Genomic DNA, 20,118 nt, shown 5'->3' on the forward strand with positions numbered 1-20,118 from the left:
GAGGGCTTGGGGAACTATAATATTGTCCTCCTCTCTTTCCCAGCACATTAACTGGGATGTCAGCATCTCAAGAGGGCAGTAGCAGCTGCTTTAATGGCCCTGAAACTTCACAGTAGTCCTTAGAAATCTTTCATATGTTCTTAAATATCAGGCCTCGGGGGACCAATGGAATCACCTGTCTGGACTTCCTATCCACAGGCATCCCAGATCCCTGTGCTTGCAGCAGGTCTTTCCCGAGATGTTCTGACTCCCCACAGCTATCTGCTGAAGGGGGTTTAACTGTGTCTGACAAGGTGTTTAGTGAACAAGTTGTTCTGACACGAGGCAGGATGTTGAACAATGCAGGGAACTGTGGGATCTCTGTTGGGGAAATGCTACATTTCATTTTGTTCTTGTGCCTGTGGCAAATTCCAGGCAGGAAGGTTAAAGCTGGTTTTGTTGCTTTCTATTGGCTAAGCTGCCCTTTGTGCACTACACTCAAAGCAATATTAAATACCATTGTTGACAGCAAGTTTTTTATGGGAAGGTGATGGAGGGGAATGATAACACTTTTGTGAACCCTCTTTGCCATTAATAAGTTACAGCCATTAAAAATGACAATGTTCAAGAGGCCCTACAGTGTGTAGTCATGCAGAGAAAAGGCTCTTGCCACCAGCAGTCTCTCAGTGGTGTGACATGGTCTGTCCACCACAGTGGACACTTCCTGACTCAGAGCTGTGTCTGATAAATACTGACACTCACCTGGGTTTGTGTTAGTCCTACCTAATGATGCACAGAAGGATTCTGACACACTTCAGTTGGAGAAAGTTACTGTCCCACCTAAGATTCCTCTGCCTGTCACTGCTCCATGTAGCACCAAGTCCTTTCCTTGTCAGTCTGTCTGAACACAGCTCCCTGAGGGAGCAGAACAGCAAAGCCTCTGATGGGACATGAAGCCAGAACAGTTGGCTGTGGACCTGAATTTCAATTTCAGTTTCAGTTCTGATGGGATTCCCTCAGTCAGAGCACTGGCAATTTATTCCCCATTACATACCCTTTTGCTGTCCTTAAGCTCCTCCACTCAGCTCTGCTCAGTGGGCAGCTCCACAGCTACATGGATCTTATATCTGAGATAATGAATCTTTCATGTGGAAGATTCTCCTCTTCCTGGGAGATTGTCACCTGAGGCCACTAAAGAGGCTGAGAAACTTGCTGTCATCTGCTGAAACATGTTGGGGAACATCAGCAATGGCCTCAGATGTTCATGTGGCTGAACAGAAAAGAAGGATCAAAAAGGATATGATGATGTTTAATGTATATAATAAATTCTAAAATAAATTTCTTATTATTTATAATAATAACTCATTGATTAATACATTATATTTAATGGGCCTCCTGATTTGGCCTCAATCCTGTCTTCTCTCTTACTTGCAAACGTGCCTCTGAGTTTACCATTCCAAGAGGCTGGAGGGAGCAGCTCTTACAGGGAGGAGATAAGGGGCCACAAATCAAGGACTGGGAGAAAGCAGTCCAGAAGAGTTTAAGTGAAGGAGAAATGGAAAACAAAGACGGACAGAAGAACACCCTTCCTTGAAAGTGCTGACGCATGCAGTGGTAAGGCTGGATGTATGTGCATGCAGAGAGTGAGAGGAGACTCATCGGGCACCAGCACATGGAGACAGCAATGAGCACAGACTTCGAGTTTGGCGGGGGGCAGAGGCACTGAAGGGAGGGAGTGAGGAATTGCAGGATCCTATTGCTAACACACACATCTAAGCTGGAATCTCCAGGTTAAATCTTTCGTGGATTTTCCACTTTTCAGGCTTCAGACACAGGCACCTTTATGACCTCTCCTGGTAATTTTTACTTGCCCCAATTTCTCCTCTCCTGCAGGGATGATGTTCCATGCAGACCACTCTGCAATCAGACTGTGTCTAACTCACCAGGAAACCAATTTTTTGTGTGTTTTCGTAATTTAGGTATTTCTGTCCACTATCAAAAGACTTTCCATACACTACACAGAGATCCTTGGACTACTGTGGTCCTGAAATTACGCATTTAACCTCTCCCAGGCTGGTTCACTGGTCATTACTACAACTCTCTTTCCTTTTTTGTCCTAATTAACAAGGAATGATAAATAACTTTTAAATGAAGACATTTAAATATTTGATCTTCCTGTCCTCTTCATTCCCCATCAGCGTATAATTTTATTTTGAATGTTATCATAGCACATGCTTTTCCTGTTTTCACATGGAAAAGCAGACTGATCATTTTTATGCAGGCCTGTGCTTTTATATTCTAAAATGTTAACTATGCAGGTTAACTGACCATCTTGCAGTAAAGTCCCATAACAGCCTCTTGTATTTTTCTTTTCTTGGACATATAAGAATCAAAATCATCTTGATAAGGCAGTTGTTAGCCCAACATTTGCTGGGGGGAGCTCACTCCTTCTGAAACACAAATAGAGCTTTAGACCAGGGCAAAAGTACAAATCTTTCAAATTCGATCTTTCCTCTGCTCATTCTCGAATTCCTGTCTAAGTAAAGATTTTAAATTGTAATAATTTCCCTTCTTGAACACCTGTTCCGGCTTCTGCAGAAGGAAAGTCAAAGGAATCTCATGGCCATGTGAGGAAAGAGGATCTGTCCATGTTACCAGGGACAAGCAGGGCTGGGACATTCTAGCTAACAAGAGGGAAAATAGTCCTTATGGGTATTCCAGGATGCTGTGGAGATCATGATAAAGAGAAACCCAATAGAAAAAACTCAGTTCAAGTCCAACAGGTCTTATTAATTCTGGTTCTGTGCCAATAGTGCAGAAGTGCCAGCTGGCCCCCACAACTACGTGAGTGTCTTTCCCAGTGCTCCAGGTTCTGAAAGGGCTTTGTATGTACCACTGGAGCCAGTGTGGATCTGGCACTGTATCCTGTCTCACGCACTCCTTTAGGACTGGAAGTGCAGATCAGTGATAACATATACCTTGGAGTACTGGTATATGTGGATTGACTTCTTCCAGAGCTTTCCTGGATGTGTCTGCACTGCTCTTAGCAGAACTCCGAGTTCCAGCAGTGTGGTGAGGGGCCATCTGACCACACGGGGAAACCTGGGTTCACTGGATTCCTGCCTCTGGCTGTCGCTGAAGGAAAAGGGCATTTCTAAGCTTGAACTGGTAGTTCATAAACAAATTTGTCATACTTCACTCTTGCAAAATTTTTCTCCTTTTCATATGGAGTAAATCTGAACACTTTGAGGCCAAGTCTACCCTTAGGAATACATTACAAACTGAAAAAGGACTTCTAATGGAAGTAAATTATATTTTAGCAATATAAAGGTGCTTAGTCCTCCCCACTCCGTTTGGGGTGTCAGTGTGCATATGTTTTTCTGTTGCCATTTCCAAGGAAAAATGCTATTTAAAAATATGAAATTAAGATGTATTTTTCATTAAAAGTACAATCCTTACAATTCACTATGTACCTTGAAAGGTTTGGCAAGTATGGAGATCAGTTCCATGATCTGGAGGTACTAGAGGTGCAAAGCAGTCCTTGCTCTGGTCTCCAGAAGGGAGTTACCCCTCTTCTTGCACCAGTGCTGCAGGAGGAAAAGCAGACGTGAAGCAGAACAGGCGGCTCAGTGCTGCACCTCGCTGAGTTTGGTGAAGCCTGGCAAGCACAACCTGAACTCCATGGCTAAACTGTTCAGGGGGAGTAGAAATAGGACCTGGTTACTTTTTCCAGGCTTTTATATCCTAGTGGCTGCTGCTACTGTTAAATATGATAAACTCCTTTTTGTTCACGTTAGCTGGCCATCAATACTCCCTGTTTGCTGGGCAAGCCCAGGACGTTCCCCTCCCCACCTGTCAAACCTGGAGTGTGCTTTGGCACCCTGCCACTGCACAGTCTCAACGACTTGAGCAGAAACGAGACATCCCAGTACTTAAGCTGCCTCTGTTTCATGAGCTTTTCTTCCCATCTGTCTGCTTTCAGAAGAAGAAAGTGTTTGCTGGTCAGAGAGGTTTTCCACTTGCGCCTCCTTCAGCTTTCCATTACCTCTCCGAGGTTATATGGGGTGCAGGGCTATACACTGTACTGTACTATATGCAGAGGTGTTCAGACTTAATTTATTCCCTTCTCCTGGATAAAGATTATTGCAGCTGTGTGTTTTGGAAAACTATCAATGAAGGGAGTTCAGCTCATACAACACACTTTCAATAGGGTACTGTACTCTATATTTCCAGGTTCTGTTTTAATTACACTTGCATATTACCTTGGAGGAAGCTGAAATCTGGAAAATGTTTTCTCATATACCATGTCTTAAACCTTCCTGACCTTCTGTTTTATACCAAGTACTTTTATGTTTGTGATGAAAACCATATAATATGGGGCAAGGTCTGGCTATCCGGGATAATCTACCAGAGACACGCTGTCAGTCCTTCCTAGCAAAGACTGAGCAATTCTAACTGAGAAATGGCCCCACCATCCCTCACCCCACCACCTTCCAGCAGTCATTCCTTCTTCCCTCCCTTCACATGGTTCCCAACAAGAGCCCCACGCTGTGAATAGGGCATGCAGTGGCAGGGAGAAGCTTTTGCTGCTCTGAAGAATCTTGAGGGACTGAGCTACAGGATGGCTCATGCAGTGCCAGTGTACTGCCTGTATCCCAGAAGAACAAGGATAAGGCCCAGCCTCATTAGAAGGGCTGTGTCCAGCAGTGCACTCCTACAGCTTCTCGGAGGCTGGTGAGTCACAGCAGCCCAGGAGCCCTTGGGGTGCCTGAACAACTCCTCCTGGCCCAGGGGAGCCAATGTTGCTCTGGGGTGTCTGTACTGGCTGCACTGGGCACCACTGGAGAAAAAAACCAACCACCCAGTGTCCAAAATGTAAACCTCAAGACAGCTGGCACTGTGTTGGGAAAGCATGGCATTGGTGAGAACGCTGGCATGGCATGTGCCCTCTGCCAGGAATAAGTGGCTACAAGCATGTTACAAGCAGGTTGCAAGCAGGTTACAGAGGCGCCGTATGGACTCACAGCAGGAGGTGCAAACCTCCTCCAGCGATCTGAGAGCGTGTGCTTCCCAGGGCTGACAGCAGAACTAAATCTGTAGGAATCAGGCATCTGGTCCAGAGCAGCTGTCAAGCAAACTTTAAGTCCATGCCAAAGAGAGCACATCTTGATCTTCACATCCTTGGGATGTCTGGAGAATGTCCTGGGACAAAGGGTTTTAGCAAATATGTGTGAGCAGCAGAGGGTTTGTCAGTCCCCTGCCCAGCTCTTGAAGCCCAGCACCTCACCATTCCAGACGTACAGAATGCTGCCAGCATCCTCCTTCTACGACTTCTTGAGGAGCTTGCTCCTCCTAGGATGGAGGTGGGATGGTGGTGACCCCTCCAGCCTGGGACCCTGGGCTCTGCTCTGAAGCCTGACACTGACAGGGCTCATGAGGTTCCACCTTCACTTGTCCCAACACCTCACCCTAAAAAGCAAAGTAACTTTTACTTCATAATGAGTAACAGGAATTACATAAATCATGTCAAGCAGAGACTTTTTAGTGGCACCGAACTGGTTTTTAACTCAGCTGTAAACAAGGATTTTCAACTCTGAGGCAAGAACTTATAAAATGGAAAGCTTTTCATTAGAAAGCAGCGATTATGGAAAAGCAGGGTTGGTTATAATAGAAAGCTGATTCTGAACTCCTAACGTGATGCTGGAGCTGAGAGGGAAAGCTGATCCCCAGACTGTAAAGGTCAAAATCCAGTAAAAGTAGAAAGTTAGTAGTGCCTCTGTGGTGTTGATGAGACTGTTACTGCAACATTAAATGAGTTCTGGTGTTTACATACTAAAAGTATTTGGAGAAGTGAGAGCCTAAAGGAAAACCCCAAGAAAAAAAAATCTGGTAACTAAGGTACACAGTAAAAGCAGAACAAAGTCGATCAACCCCTTCCACAAAAAATAAGAGTAAAACATTCATCACAGTCTGCACAGGTAGAACAATGCCCATGGGAGTAAGTTTTTTCATGCAGCAGACAAAGAAGCCAATTCAGTAATTCAAAGTGGAAACTGGACAGTAAGTAGAAATAGCTGCTTATTAAAAAATGAAGTGCTAATATTCCCAGAATTAGCTTAGAGCTGAATGTGGTGAGCTTTTTAAAACTTTCGGTCTTTAAATCAATCCTGAATCTCTCTTTCCAAATATGTAATACCCAGCTATTACGTAGCGTCATTTAATTCCACAGAACTTTAAAAATAGGCTTTTAAAAAAAAATAGATGGGAAAAGAGGCACCACATCAGACTGCCATGCTCCTCTAACAGGACACTGGCCAACCCCTGGTAAGTCCTACTGGTTTGAGCCATGATGTCCCATTGTAGCAGTTTACTCTGAGTTTTGGGCTTCATATGGAAGAATGGTTTTGCCAAGTTAGACCATGGATCCCATGGAGCTCATCTCCTATAGGGAACAGCAGATCACTACAAAGAAAATAAAGACAGGACAAATGTGCAGCAAGGTTTTCTTGGCAGAGCTTTTGAACTTCCAGCTACCAGGGACTTAGAAAGTCCCATGGACTCATTCATAGTCAGCAGCTTTTAATGGATTTTTCTTCCTTTTTTTTTTTTAAACATACATAAATTCTAGCATCCCATCCAGGGTGTGCTCAGGAGTTCTGCAGCTGGGCTACCCTGGGGGAATCAGTGTCTTTCTGCTTGCTTCAAGCCTGTCCTGAGCCACTATTCATTTGGTGCGCTGTGGTTCTTGTTTGAGAGAAAACTTGCTCCCAGTTCACATTCTTAGTCCTCACCACTTTTCCTTTTTGCCCCAGTCACCTTTCACTGAAGGGCTCCAGTCTAATTACTCCTCTCACAGAAGCTGTTCCAAACTTCCCGTCCTTCTTACTGCCCTTCTCCAGCTCTTTTGTATCCCGAAGTGTTTCAGAGTTGTGTCCAGTGGCTGCATATTGTTTTCTCATTTATTCTCTATTTCCCTCTCAGTCATTCCTAAAGTTGTATTTGCTTCTCTGATTTTTGTGAAAACGGAGCTGACACTTCAGGGACTCAGAAGGAAAATTTTTTACCTGGGGTAAGCAGAGCTCATCGGGCCAAATGATCCTCATTGTTCTTCTTGCCCTTATTTTATTATTAAATTGCCATCCTTCAAACACGTTATTAGATGCAGTATCAACAGCCCCAGAATTTGCTTATAATTGCCAGTTCAGAACAGCCACCCTTTAAAGTACTGAATTAAGCTCCTTTTCTCTTGAGACTCCCAAACCTCTGGAATTTCCCCAAAATCCTAAGATTTATTAAAAACCAGTAGGCTTATTGGTGCAGGTTGAATGTTTTAAAACACTGACAATGCCAGCACATGCTCCTCATCACTTTCTTATCTTACTGGCATGGGGAATATTTCATTACTGTTGCAAGAAGTGAATTATTTGTTATGGCTTTTTCTCTTACCAAAAATATTATAATGTCTTGGGAGACGGATAGTTCCACTGTGTTTTGAGATAAAGAGCAGGTCATTTTTCTAGAATTCCAAAGAATCAAATTGTGTTTAAAGTTTCTATGCCACTGAAAGATTCCATCTTGTATTTTCTTATATTTTCTGGAGTTTACTGATCAAATATTTTTATGCTCCTGCCAGTTGCTCAAGTCCTTTCTTTCTCTCCTCTCTCCTTCCTCACACTCAGTGTTTCTTGCCTGTCTATTGATTAATCCAGCAGCTGTTCTCACAATGCTCCTGAACTACCAGGCTGTCTGTAACCAGCTGTAACTTTCTTAGGTAACCTTACCTAAGAACACAGGAAGTAAAAGGAATCAGTAAAATGTGGAAGCATGTACTTTAAGTCCTTCCTCGAGGTCAGATCAGCTGTTCCCCTAAGGGTGTACAGGGGTAGGTGTCTGTCTCAGCCCCGCTTTGCAAGCTGTCCAGCTTCGTATTGTGGGGCACAGGCAGGCATGTGACTTTCCCAGTAGCAGTGGGAGGCATGGGGTGTTCCCCTCCTGGTGCCCCTAGCCAGGTAGAACTGCAGCAGGGAAAAGGAACTGGGCCCAAGCTCTCATCACCTTGGCAATAAAAAACCCCCAACAAACCCAGAGCCTCTTGTGTTTAACAGGAGCCTCTCTACTCCTTTTTTCCCTGGACAGTAAGATCCTCTCATGCCTGCATCTGAATCCCAGCAGGACAGAGGGACCCAAATACCAGTAGCTGTGCCCAGCCAGGAGGCTTGTTTGGGACGCTGTGCCTGGTGTCAGTCACCAGTACCTGCTCTGCGCAGACACTTCAGCTTACTCTCCCAGGGCCTGGCTCTTCCCTCTTGCTCTGGGGGAAGCTGCTTACTTTAGTGCTCTGAATCAGCGGCTGGAGCCAAGGGCTGCTGTGAAAAGCACAAAAATGCCAAAGTTAAGCACTTTGTAAAGTCCAGAGCTACCTTTTAAGCCCAGGCTGCACATGGCTAGGAGAAGACGGACTGCTTGTGCCTGTGGCCTAGCAAAGGCATTTGTGATCCACCTGAAAGTCTCATAAATGAAAGTCCCTCATCATCCAGACTCAGGTTTCTAACCTCTGTTGGTTTGGACTCCCACAACAGCACATAGTCAGTGTTGTGGGAAAGTTACTGCTGTTCTTGGCTGTTCAATGCCACTGTCAGAAATTATTTGCCTCTGCTGAGCTTCTGAAATATTGCACCAGCAAAGGTGTGGCCAGCAGGACCGGGGCAGGGATCATCCTCCAGTGCTGGGCACCTTGAATCCTGGGACTAGTTCTGGGTCCCTCATGACAAGAAAGACATTGAGGGGCTGAAGTGTGTCCAGAGAATGGCAGTGGAGCTGGGGAAGGGTCTGGAGCACAGGTGTGAGGAGAAGAAGCTGAGAGAGCTGGGTGGGCTCAGCCTGGAGAAAAGGATACTGAGGAGAGAAGGAAATTGTCGCCAGGTGGGGGTTGGTCTCTTCACCCAGGTGAACAAGTGGCAGGACAAGAGAAAACAGTCTCAAGTTATGCCAGGGGAGGTTTAGGCTGGATATTAAGGACAATTTTTTCATTGAAAGGGTGGTCAGTCATTGAACAGGCTGCCCATGGCAGTGGTGGAGTCACCATCCCTGGAGGTGTTCAAAAATGTGTGGATGTGGCACATAGGGACATGGGTTAGTGGTAAACCTGGCAATGTTTGGTTAAGGGTTGGACTCCATGATCTTGGAGGTCTTTTCCAACCTTAACAATTGTTTCATCCCATGATCCAGCAGCCTGCTCTTGCTCTAAGCCTTCAGCAGCTCCTGGGCTAGAGCTCTCAGTAAAGCTCTGGAAGCCACTAGCATGGGAAGGACAGGCAAGTGCTAAGAAAGAATTACTTGCACCAAGCCCTCAGAATAAGGGGTTTTTTTCCTGGTAGGTACATTGAGAGAATCACAGAATCATTTAGGTTGGAGAAAACCTCTGAGATCATTTAATCATAAAACCAACCTTTGGCTGATCACCACCTTGTCAACTAGACCACAGCACTGAGTGTCACATCCAGTTGTTTCTTCAACACCTCCAGGAATGGTGACTCCACCACTGCCCTGGGCAGCCCCTGCCAACGCTTGACAACTTTTTCTGTGCAGAAATTCTTCCTGATGGCCAACCTGAACCTCCCCTGGCACACCTTGAGTCTGTGTCCTCTTGTCCTGGTGTTTGTTACCTGGGATATGTCTGTTCCACTGGCAGCATTGACACCCACCCAGCTCATGCATACTTGGAGGTACATCCGCTCTATAGCTGCTCCTGCATTTGCTCCACCTTATTATTCAGTTCTTTTACCCAGTCTCAGCCCCTGCTGTCGTCTCCTGCTGTGGGGGCTGCCTGTCTGCATCCCCCCGAGAGCCACTTGTCCCCAGGTCCTCTCTCCCAAGCCACATTCCCTTAGAGCTCCCTTAGAGCACCTCCTCCTGCTTCTCCCCTCACTGCCTTTAGCCCTTTATCCTCCCTAGCTGGGTTCCTGTAACCTGATCACCAATCCTATGAGTTAACGACCTCTTTGCCATCTGAAGTTTATGAGTCTTGTTTCACCTTTGCAGAAAAGAGAGCTGAAGGGAAGATATCTATCCCTTTCTCTCAGCATGGGGAGGACCCAAGTTGTGTTTCTCTTCTAGAATTTCTGGGGAAAGATTAATGTTTTGAAGGTATTTGCATGAGCAAACTCAAATGTGTCTGGTTTTATCAGTTAGAGGCTTATTTCTGACTTTTACACAATCAATGGCGTTGTGTAAAAACAGGCAGATGGAAACCGGATGTGCAGAAGCAATACCTTCATTTTAATTCAATTTAATTAGTTTAATGGCATTTCTCTGGCAGTATGATGGGCAGAGGCTGATCAGCCTGGATTCCTGAATGGCAAAGTATGGCTTAAGATATTATATCAAAGAGATTCTAAGAGAAAAAACAGTGAAAAGAACATTTTCTGTCCCCTAGCAGAGGGTCAGCCAATTAATCACTGTTATTGTTGACTAAGTCATTTTTTCTTGACAGCTGTGCCCTTCAAAATGACATCAGGGGAAACTGAATCCATTTGCATTACTTCAGCTGGCCAAATCACTGCAGAAAGTTGAAACTAGTTCTGATAAAAAACAACCAGGAAAACAGGGACATCAGTGAACTCAGAATGACAGAATAAATGGGCTATTCTGAGCACTCAGCGAAGTGCATTTAGTGCTCCATATTTACTGTTTTTCAAAAAATGTTAAGATTATTGTTTATTGAATTTGTTGAGAAGCAATGAAATCTCCTGCAATTTTATTTTTAAATATCATTTTACTACCCAACAGCAATAGTAAATCCATAAAATAACACGATTGACCAGGACTATGGAGTAAAAAAAAATATTGTTTGCTTTGTACATTCTTATTAGTCTTGGCTAAGATGTTATAAAAGCAGTATCTTTTAACACCTTTTATTATACAAGGGTCAAGGGGTTTTTATGTTTTTTAAAGAAAGCTTCAAATAGCCCACATAGCGGGTTCCTGCATCTTTCATATGGCTGCTGTATAAACAAGCCCATTTTACACAGGAAATGACATAACCATGTAAAAGTGTACACGGAGTTTAGGCACATATTCAAACACTAATGGGAATGCATTGTTTTCAATGGCATACTTTTATGTTTACCTATTGAGCTTAGTACCCATATTTTAGCCAAACACAACAAAAATTATCCACACATACCTGTCTTATAGTGTACTGTTTATTTGAAATTTGGACCTTCACAAAGACTCTCATGGGACAGATAATGACCCTAAAAAGTAAATACAAATGAGGCATTTTCAGTGAGAGAGTGAAACCTGCCATCATAAAGGTGGAAAGCTGAACTTTTAACCTGTATTGCTTTACAGCTCAGGTTTCTGCCATCCAGTTGCTCACACCAACTCACCCATGGGAAGAAAGCCGTAATAATAATTTAGGGTGTCCATCTTTGCACGTTATATAATGACCTGGCTAAAGAAAGTAGTGCCAAGATCCTGCAGTCATAGAATCACAGAATCACTCAGGTTGGAAAAGACCTCCACTAAACCACATCACCAAATGTCCCATCTGCTTGTTTGCTGAACACTTCCAGGGATGGTGACTCCACCGCTTCCTTGGCCAATGTCAAGGTTCTATTTCTCTCCAGTTTCTGTGCTGGGTGTCAACTCCAGGGTGTGCCTTATTCCTAAACCCCTGGGTTTGGAGGGGAATGAAGATTGAGTGAACCCCGCCTGGGTTTTTCTTTTGTGCTCATCTGTGACATATGTGTACCTTGGGAAGTTTCGATGCCTGTTTCTGTTCTCATGCCAGGTAACTGAAACTGCAGATTGCCATGTAAAGTCTTGACAAGATTGGCAACAATTTGTGAGTAGACAGAAGTCTGTGCTAGGGGATTCCAATGCCTCCAACAATGTACCAGTAAAGCACCTATAGGCTAGTACACATTTACACCATGGGGAAAGTCAGCAGAGCATTCCAGAATAAAATAGTGTTGAACCACAATTCCCAGTGTTATCGAACAATTTCCCAATGTAAATGCAAAAGGACATCACCATACTGGTTTATAACTAATGGTATAAACCAAGAATACAATTTAAGACCTAAAAGTGAAAAAACCTCCCTTGTTCCTCTGCCCACGATTATAAACTCCTCACTTAGAGCTGAACCAATCTTGAGCAGTGCCAGGGCTGTCCCTTCTGGATGTCACCACATTTGAGAGACCAGCCAAGCAAACTGAATGTCATGTTACCTCCTAACCTGGACACTTGGGCTGAAACTGCTTCTGTTTTGGCCAAACCCAATTTTGAAGCAGTAACAATCCATTATAATTCCAGCATTTTACTGTCTGTAGTTTCAAATTTGTTTGAAGTGATATTACAGACCTACTTGTGGTTTGGTTTTTTGCTTTTTCTTTCTAGGTATAACCAACCAGAATATGGGCTTTTGAATGATTACCAAAGGGCGTTTTTGAATACTTTAGTTTGTCAGTATTTCTTTTAATTTTTCCTCAGATCATACTGTTTGTTTTGGGATAATTGCAAAACCTTGGCATATTTTTCCATTTAGATGCTGATACATACTCAATTTAAATACCATTTACCTGAACCCTTATCTTGCTTTTTTCATGCACTGAAAAAGTCATACAAGGACAGCAAGAAAGAACGTCAGAGTTTTATACCAACTAGGCTTTAGAAACTTTCTATCGTGACCAGACTCACCAGGACTTGCAGGTTGGTCACCAGCTCTGCAGCGTGAACTGAGCAGGAATTTTCCCCCTCAGATTTCCAAACTATCATCATGCCTTGTGTGTACTACCAGTGCTTTTGTCCACCAAAGTTGTTCCAGCACCTGATGAACCCAGGTGGTACTGAAGCAAACTGCCCCATGCAGGCAGTCCTAATCCCAGGAGTTAACTTGTCTTAACTTAGATTTGCTTCAAGTGTATTTAAATAGGCCGTATTTGCTATTTTAAACTGATCACCCTGAGCCACTGAGGTACATGCCTGTGTGGTTAATAACTGGCATGGCACAGCTGTGTCTCATACGTCAGAACAGAGATTTCCTTGGGAATGTGCAAACAGCATTCCCAGAGAGTGGGAGCAGCACTTACCTAAGGAAGAAAGGAGACAACCCTTTGTCATGGTCATCTAGCAAACCTCTCCAGGAGATAGCTGGAGCCAGTGCTAGAGGAAGCTGCAAACACACCTGAAAACAGCCAGGAGAAGAAAAAGAACTGCTTGAACAGATTGGGGGAAAAAAGCCTGAGCTGCCCTCCTGGCTGTGGACTTGGCAGGGGAATGTTTTCTCTCCTACAGTAGCAATGGTAAAAATCAGCTTTTAGTAAAGCTTATACTTGAAGTTTTGAAAGATTGGCTGGTGATAAGCAGTTAGTGCTGGGGTTAGTAACTGCTGGGCCTGGCCTAAGGCTCCATCAGGATGAGGAAGAGCAGGACCTGGGAGTGCACACTGAGAGTCCGGAAGGGAGATGGAGCATCCCTGCGGGCAGCCCCGACCCATAAAATGCCCGAATTTCTCATGCACTTGTTACGAAGTAGCTGCAAGCGCTCATTATTCTATGTGCCTGCTGCCCTGCACGCTGGGCATTCACTGTCCGGGCAAGGGCAGCTTTCTGGTCTCCGGGTTTGCAGCAGGCAGGAAAACCAGGCAGTGTCAGCCCCTGCAGGCAGGAATGACAGCGCTGAGCAAATCTCACAGACCAAATCTCCCTGCAGGGCTGTTCTGCATCCCCGAGCTGCAGGTGAGGGCACAGGGCAGGTCACCTGCACAGGGCTTCCCCAGGTGTCTGGCAGCAAGGCTGCTTATCCAGGCATGTTAAGCTGGTTAAAGGCTCAGCTGCCCAGAGAGTGCAGGAGGAAGGGCAGAGCTTTATGTCACTGTTTTTGGCCGTTGACCAGGAATTTAGGATGGTTTGCTGCTGGTGTGAGCTTGAGCATGTCCAGACTGGGGTACTGAGCAAAAGGACCTTGGGGACTGTACTCAGCTCCCTGCCAGTACCCACACCTGTGATGCTGTGCAGAGCCAGGAAATCTTATGGCATGATGGTCTAAGGAAAATCAAACCTTAGCATTTCTATTTTGTACTATTGATAAACTCCTTCAGTAATTTCTGATGGTTCATAGGACCTTGCTGATCCGTCTGTAGTTGAACATTTGGTACTACTTTTGTGGGTGGAAACATACAGGAGCAATACCATTTAAAATCCATGTCTGGAATAGATAAAGGGGATATACAAGCACACAGCCCTTGGAGGGTGGAATAAAAGGATACCAAAGCTCTTTTGCAACCATCTGCATAACTCATTTTTGCCCCAAATACATCAAGTGATAGTGTCATTCCCCACCAGATCAAACCAGGCCTTCCTTTCAGATCTTTCTTTCAATGTTTCCATAGTTTCTCTCTGTGGCAGCAAAATACACAGACATGTTTTGCATACCCCTGGTATTCTGCTGCACAGAAAAGTCCCTTTCACTTGTATTTATTGTACAAAAACATAAAAAAATTTCTTAATTGCGTTATAATTATGCAGAGTTGGACAACTAGGCACAATGCAGCACTGTGTCAATAATTTATTACATCTTATGCAATAATTGAACACTTTTACTATGAGCATTTGAGAACAACTTGGACCTTATACAGAATAATATATTTTGCTACATAATAATGGAAAGGTGGATACTTAAGAAAGATATGTAGCTTGGAGGAAAACATACATGGAAGCAAATACCTCCTGCATCACCTATTTTCATGTAAAACTTAAAACTAAACCAACATATTATATTTAATGACCCCTTTTAATATATGCATAGTTTCAAGAGCTAATCAGAAAGAAATCATATTACAGTGCAACTATTTACACCAAGATGGGGACACACCAGAACACAACTCTTCTCAATATTGGGACTCTTTTCTGACATTTATGAATGGACAAAGCACACGGGAATCAGACAGAAATTCAGTCTCAAGAACAATGTTCAAAGGAACAAACAGGTCATATCCACAGCTCACTGATACCATCTCTATCCACTGCCTCAAGGCTAAAGGCAGGAGATCTCAAGGTGTAGAGATATCATCTTCTCTGTCATGGACTTCACTTAGAGTCAGTCCTGTGTTGCCAGCGGCACAAGGCCTTAAATCCAGCTGAGTGACAGCATCCAAATGCTACTGAAATATGTCCATGGAGAGACATACAGAAACACTGGATTTATTGCTACATCCTTGTAAACATACTTACGCTAGAGGTAAGAAATCTAGTTAACCGTGATTGAGGAGAAGCTATGTCCAATGTGTTGTATTACTTTTCATAACATATTCATGTGAGCAGCTGTTCTGCTACCTACAACCACACGACTCCACCACCATGTCCTCGTACTGCTTGTAGACCACGTTGTTTGCAGAGTCAATGAAAAGGATGCTGATGGGGCTCAGACGGGTTGGGACACAGCAAGTCGGGGGGGTTGATTCCGGGTCCATCGAGTTCATTAATGTCTGGATAACTGCGTGGTTGGTGGGCTCCAGGTGGGATCGGAGGGGGAATTCACAGAGCCCTTCGCAGTGATATGCTTCATACTCCAGAGGGGCTATTATCCAGTCATCCCAGCCCATATCCTTAAAATTCACGTGGAGGGCTTTTCTGCTACACCTCGCCTTCAGATTCTTGGTGGGCCTCTTCCCTTGCCGTGTTGCTAGAGGAGCTCTTCTCTTCCGCCTCTGATTGAATAAGTACTCATAAACAGTTTTGTCATCTTGGCCGGATCTAGCTTTGATTTCATTGAAGAATAAGTCTCTTTTTTTCGTCCTCCCAAACACCAAGAACAGAGCCTTCTCATTGACCTGTCTTCCCGTTCTATTAAATCCCACACTCCTGAGGTCAACAGCTCTCCCCCTGTCAAAAGTTTCCAGCTCAAAACACAAGTTCACCAAGTTTTTAAAGTTTCTGAAAAGTTTCCAGATGTCAAACACTTCCCACTTGGGTGTATCAGTGATACTGACAGTTCGAGAGTCCAGGAGTGTTGAGGCTTGTCTGTTTGTAGAGCAACTAAATAATTTCACTTGGGAAGTTTTTCCAGAAGAATGAGACTTCCATGTATCAGAAGGTTTTTTTCTCAGTATTCGAAGCTCTGCTCCCAGCAAACCATCTTTTTCTAATGCACTGATGTCAAAAATATATTTTTGTTTTCTTATAGTTGGTGTTCGCTCATCTAAAAAAAGCACACACATTTTTAAATGTATATCAAGCACAGACCAATATCAGTTATTCAATTCTTAATGGTTTTCCTCAAATTTGCTCATAAGCCTGGAATTTAGCCCACTGAACAGAAAGAGCAATTTTTGTCTAAGGGATCAGCTCCATGCAGGGACTCAGAAGAACTCAGGGACTCACTAGGGAAATGAGCTTCTGAGTCTGCCTTGTAGAAATCTCATTTATTTCACCAGTGGCATTTTCTGCCTTCAAAGTTGTGATTAGCCAATTGAAAAATAATGCTTTTTAAGGGCTGAGCACTCACAGGACCTATTCACCACTTATATCTGACTTAAATTACTGAAACAGAGCTTCAGTGGTAGCCAGGCCTCATGCTGGCTCCAAACATGAGCAAATTTACCCTTAGATGATACAATAGTGAATTAGTCCTTTAAAATCAGCATCCCCAGGAACTGCCAGACACAAGGATAATTGCCTAATTAACTAAACCCCACATGATTCACAATTTTTCAAACTGGGCAGAGAAACATCCCTCCCTTTATCCTGACTTTACGTTTGCTTGCTTCAGCTGGTGAGGAATATGGCTGAGCCAGCCTTCCAGTGACGTGCCATTAACAGTGCCTTCCAGTGGCAAGCTGAGAACCTGAAGGCAGCACTTGCGAGCAGTGTATCCCTCCTTCCCAGCAGCCAAGCTATTAATGAAGAGATGGCAAACAAATCCAGTCCTGGTGAGTCTTTCATCACAATTCCTTCACCAGCTGTAGCCTGTGTTGCTTCCTTAAGAGTGTGACAAAATTCTTACAAATGTCACTGGAAGCAACATGGGGCTCCCCAGGCAGAGTGGTGAGGTGAACATCATTCGTTGGGACCTTGGTTATTTCTCCCGTGAAAGCAAACACTAGCCCAAATTTCCAAAAGTGTTTGGAACCGGAATGTTGAGCTGCAGGTTCTGGAGTCCCGGAAGTTATTACCCTTGGTAGTCTGTGCAGAGCTGTGGGCTCCTTGGTGGTACCTGAAAGTTTTGAGCTAGTACAGATACACCCACCCCACAGGATAATGACTCCTGGGTCTGCAGTGTAGTTCCTTACAATTCTACCTTGAACAAACCACACTGGCCCTTTCATACTGCAATTTGTGGGTTTTTTTCACAGAATAACTCCGTTCTTAGCATATATGTTCTTAGGCACACTACAGTCTAACATTATCCGTTTCCATGAGCTAGTTTCCAGCTAGTCAGAAAGAAAATAAGAAAAAAATGCAAAAGGTTTTTAAACACCTAAGCATGCAAAGACTGATTGATTTTCAACAATATGCATCTAAAATACTTTCTAAATGTTTTCTTTGGCTGCCACACAACCATCTAGTTCTGCCTGTAAATGAGTTTTCCAAGATAAGGGAGGAGGACAAAATCTGCAGCAAAGTTGTGTGATTTCATTTACATTAAAAAGAGCTATTTGACTTTAACAAAGTATGATTATTTTCCAATACTCTCTGCATTTATAAACACACTCAGACATCTCTCTCTGTCCACACTCACACACAAGCTCCTTTCTTACCTTGTCCTTTGTCTATAAAGCTGGTTATTGTATTGGCAAGTCCAGCCTCCAGTTTTACACTTCCATTAACACCCTTTCTTTCTGCATCTGAGAGAGTCCTGTACAAAGAGAGCATGTATTCATGTGGCGTTATCGGGGGATGTCGGAAAGTTTCCTTAGCTTCCCTCTGGGTTACAGGCTCTTTAGTCTTTTTGGTTTTGAAAGAATCAGTGTCAGTACTGCTTGTGCCAGTTTTTTTCAAAGCCACCTTGCTGCTAAGATTTTGAACCTTTGGAGTCACTGTCCTTACTCCAGAAGGTCTGCTGGGGAGATGTCCTACCTTGCCCTCCGTGGCTGCTGTTCTTGAGGGAACCTTCTTTGACTCATCATTCTTGGCCAGCAGAGCTCCAGCCTGAACAGCACTGCTTTTAGTCCTGGCCTTTGAGGTCCCAGCACTGTATCCATGGCTTGCAGTCCTCAGTGTACCTGCCCGTGCGGAGGGATTCCTCTCCTTTCCTTCTGCTTTCAAAAAACCTAGTTTAGATCCTGGGTTACCCTGGCCTGCTTCAGAATTACTCAGCGCTCCAGGAACTAGATCCAGAGACAGCCAAGTCAAATGCCAAAGCAGTAAAGTGAGAAAATGCAGGATTTTCATCCTCTGGTCTTCCTCTGAATGCCACTAAAGAAAAAATCAGAAAAGGTTCCTCCAGTTTGGCAGAAGAAAACATGAAAGAAATTAAAAACCAAAGTTAGCAAAAATGGTTTTCGTTTGAGATTAAAACATTTCAAATATCGTTGTTCAATACTTGTATCCAGTCCCATAGTGGAAATGCTCATGTACTCAGATATGATCTCCCCTGACTTCAGTTAGCAGCTATAAAGAACTTGTTCTTGAAAAGAGAAAGTTTACCACCTCGTTTTCTTCTGTAAAACTGACTGAAAACTTGAAGGAGTCTTGTTTAAATCCAAGGCTTTTTTTTTTTTTTCCAAGAAGGAAGAATGGCGTAATGCTGCCTCTGTGTTAAAAGGTTTTTTTAAAGTTTTGAGTTTTGAATCCTTTCCAGTGAAAATATTTCACACACAGAGACCTGCAGGTGCTCAGAAATCTTTTACAAACCTGAACTCTGGAATTGGAAACGGAATTCCAACAAACCTATTTAATTACTCTCTGATGTCATGCTGTCTAAACTAATTTAACTGCGATATATTTCTTTAAAAAAATCTTCTTTACCCTTTTCATTAGCATGAGTCATACTCTGCCTCATGTGAAACAGCTCCACAGGCTCAAAACTCCAGAGGATGCCTTTTCAAGTGGCAGTATGACCTCTGCCTCAGCCCTCGATGAACTTCACGTTTAGACAGGACAAACTGCAAGATCAACAACTGAGACCTGTCACACAGTCCACTGGACACATACATAAACTAATTTAGAAATAATTCATGTATCTCTTTTGCCAGAGAACTGTAACAGTGGCTTCACTTTGTCCCTCTGTGACTGAAGGGCTGCGCTGTAACGCAGGCGCTTAACGAGGGTAACATTTAATTTTACACAAACACAACAGGGCCGTGCCCGCAGTCAGTGTATTTTGGCTTATTTATTGCTGTGCTTAAAAAAAACGGTATCAGCCCAGCTGGAGAAGCAGCTCCTGCCGGAGGGGATGCCCCATGGGGCGGGCGCGGTGCTGTGGGGCAGCAGTGCACCCTGCAGGCAGCCATCCTCCTCCTCCTCCTCCTTCTTCTCCAGAGCCACTCGGGAGCTGGAGTCAGGCCGAACCCCGTCTTTCCTCCAGAGACTGCTGAACACCAGCGTTTGTTTTAATATTAGATGCAAAATGTCCAAGAGCTGCTGACCCCGGGGCTCCAGGAAGGCTGCAGGTCAAAACCAGCGTTCCTCACGGTCACGACTGTCCTGCGGCTTTCAGCCATCCAGAAGAGAGTGTGGAGCAAGTGTGTCTTTCATAAGCTGCAAAAACTGAACTGTTGATCTAAATGAGCCTTCAAGAAAAGAGGCACTGGGCTGGACTCAACAGGGATTACTGGTACCCATCTCTCATCTTGCACTGATGCTAAACCCAGTCCTTCTCCTGCAATTGCTTTTTCTTTCTGAGTTAAGAAGAAAGGGAAAAGGTACACCACCTTTTAGCTTGTTCTGTGTGTGCTGTAGCATTCCCCACGCACCCTGACTAGTATCAGAACCACTGAACTACCTTCATAAATAACAACCTGCATGACATGAGGAGCGCTGAATGCTTCACTGGTTTTGATGGAGGAACTGAAGGATAGAAGAGTTCAGTGATTTTGCAGATGTCACAAATAAGGTAAATTCAAATCATGATCCTCCCGATTTTGATCTAATGGCCCTTCCTCTGGTGTCAGTTGTGCTTTTGATATTTCTCTCC

At 44.0% G+C, this 20,118-nt stretch overlaps 1 protein-coding gene across 1 annotated transcript; it reads right to left on the reverse strand.

Annotated features, from left to right (window-relative positions):
• Nucleotides 1–14,525: 14,525 nt before the first annotated feature.
• On the reverse strand, nucleotides 14,526–19,325 carry GDF5 (growth differentiation factor 5). Its single transcript, XM_008637477.2, has 2 exons — nucleotides 17,741–19,325; nucleotides 14,526–16,182 (listed from the first exon to the last, which is right to left on the reverse strand). Exons 1-2 carry the CDS (start codon nucleotides 18,372–18,374, stop codon nucleotides 15,314–15,316), a joined length of 1,503 nt encoding a protein of 500 aa, XP_008635699.1. The 5' UTR covers nucleotides 18,375–19,325; the 3' UTR covers nucleotides 14,526–15,313.
• Between the last annotated feature and the right edge of the window lie 793 nt (nucleotides 19,326–20,118).

The sequence above is a fragment of the Corvus brachyrhynchos genome, unplaced genomic scaffold, assembly GCF_000691975.1.
Source record: "Corvus brachyrhynchos isolate BGI_N302 unplaced genomic scaffold, ASM69197v1 scaffold427, whole genome shotgun sequence".
NCBI classification, from domain to species: domain Eukaryota; kingdom Metazoa; phylum Chordata; class Aves; order Passeriformes; family Corvidae; genus Corvus; species Corvus brachyrhynchos.

Coding starts and splice junctions, on each gene's coding strand:
- GDF5 (XM_008637477.2), bottom strand. CDS start 18,374: ATGAAAATCCTGCATTTTCTCACTTTACTGCTTTGGCATTTGACTTGG. Junction 16,183..17,740: donor CTTTATAGACAAAGGACAAG/GTAAGAAAGGAG, acceptor TGCTTTTTTTAG/ATGAGCGAACACCAACTATA.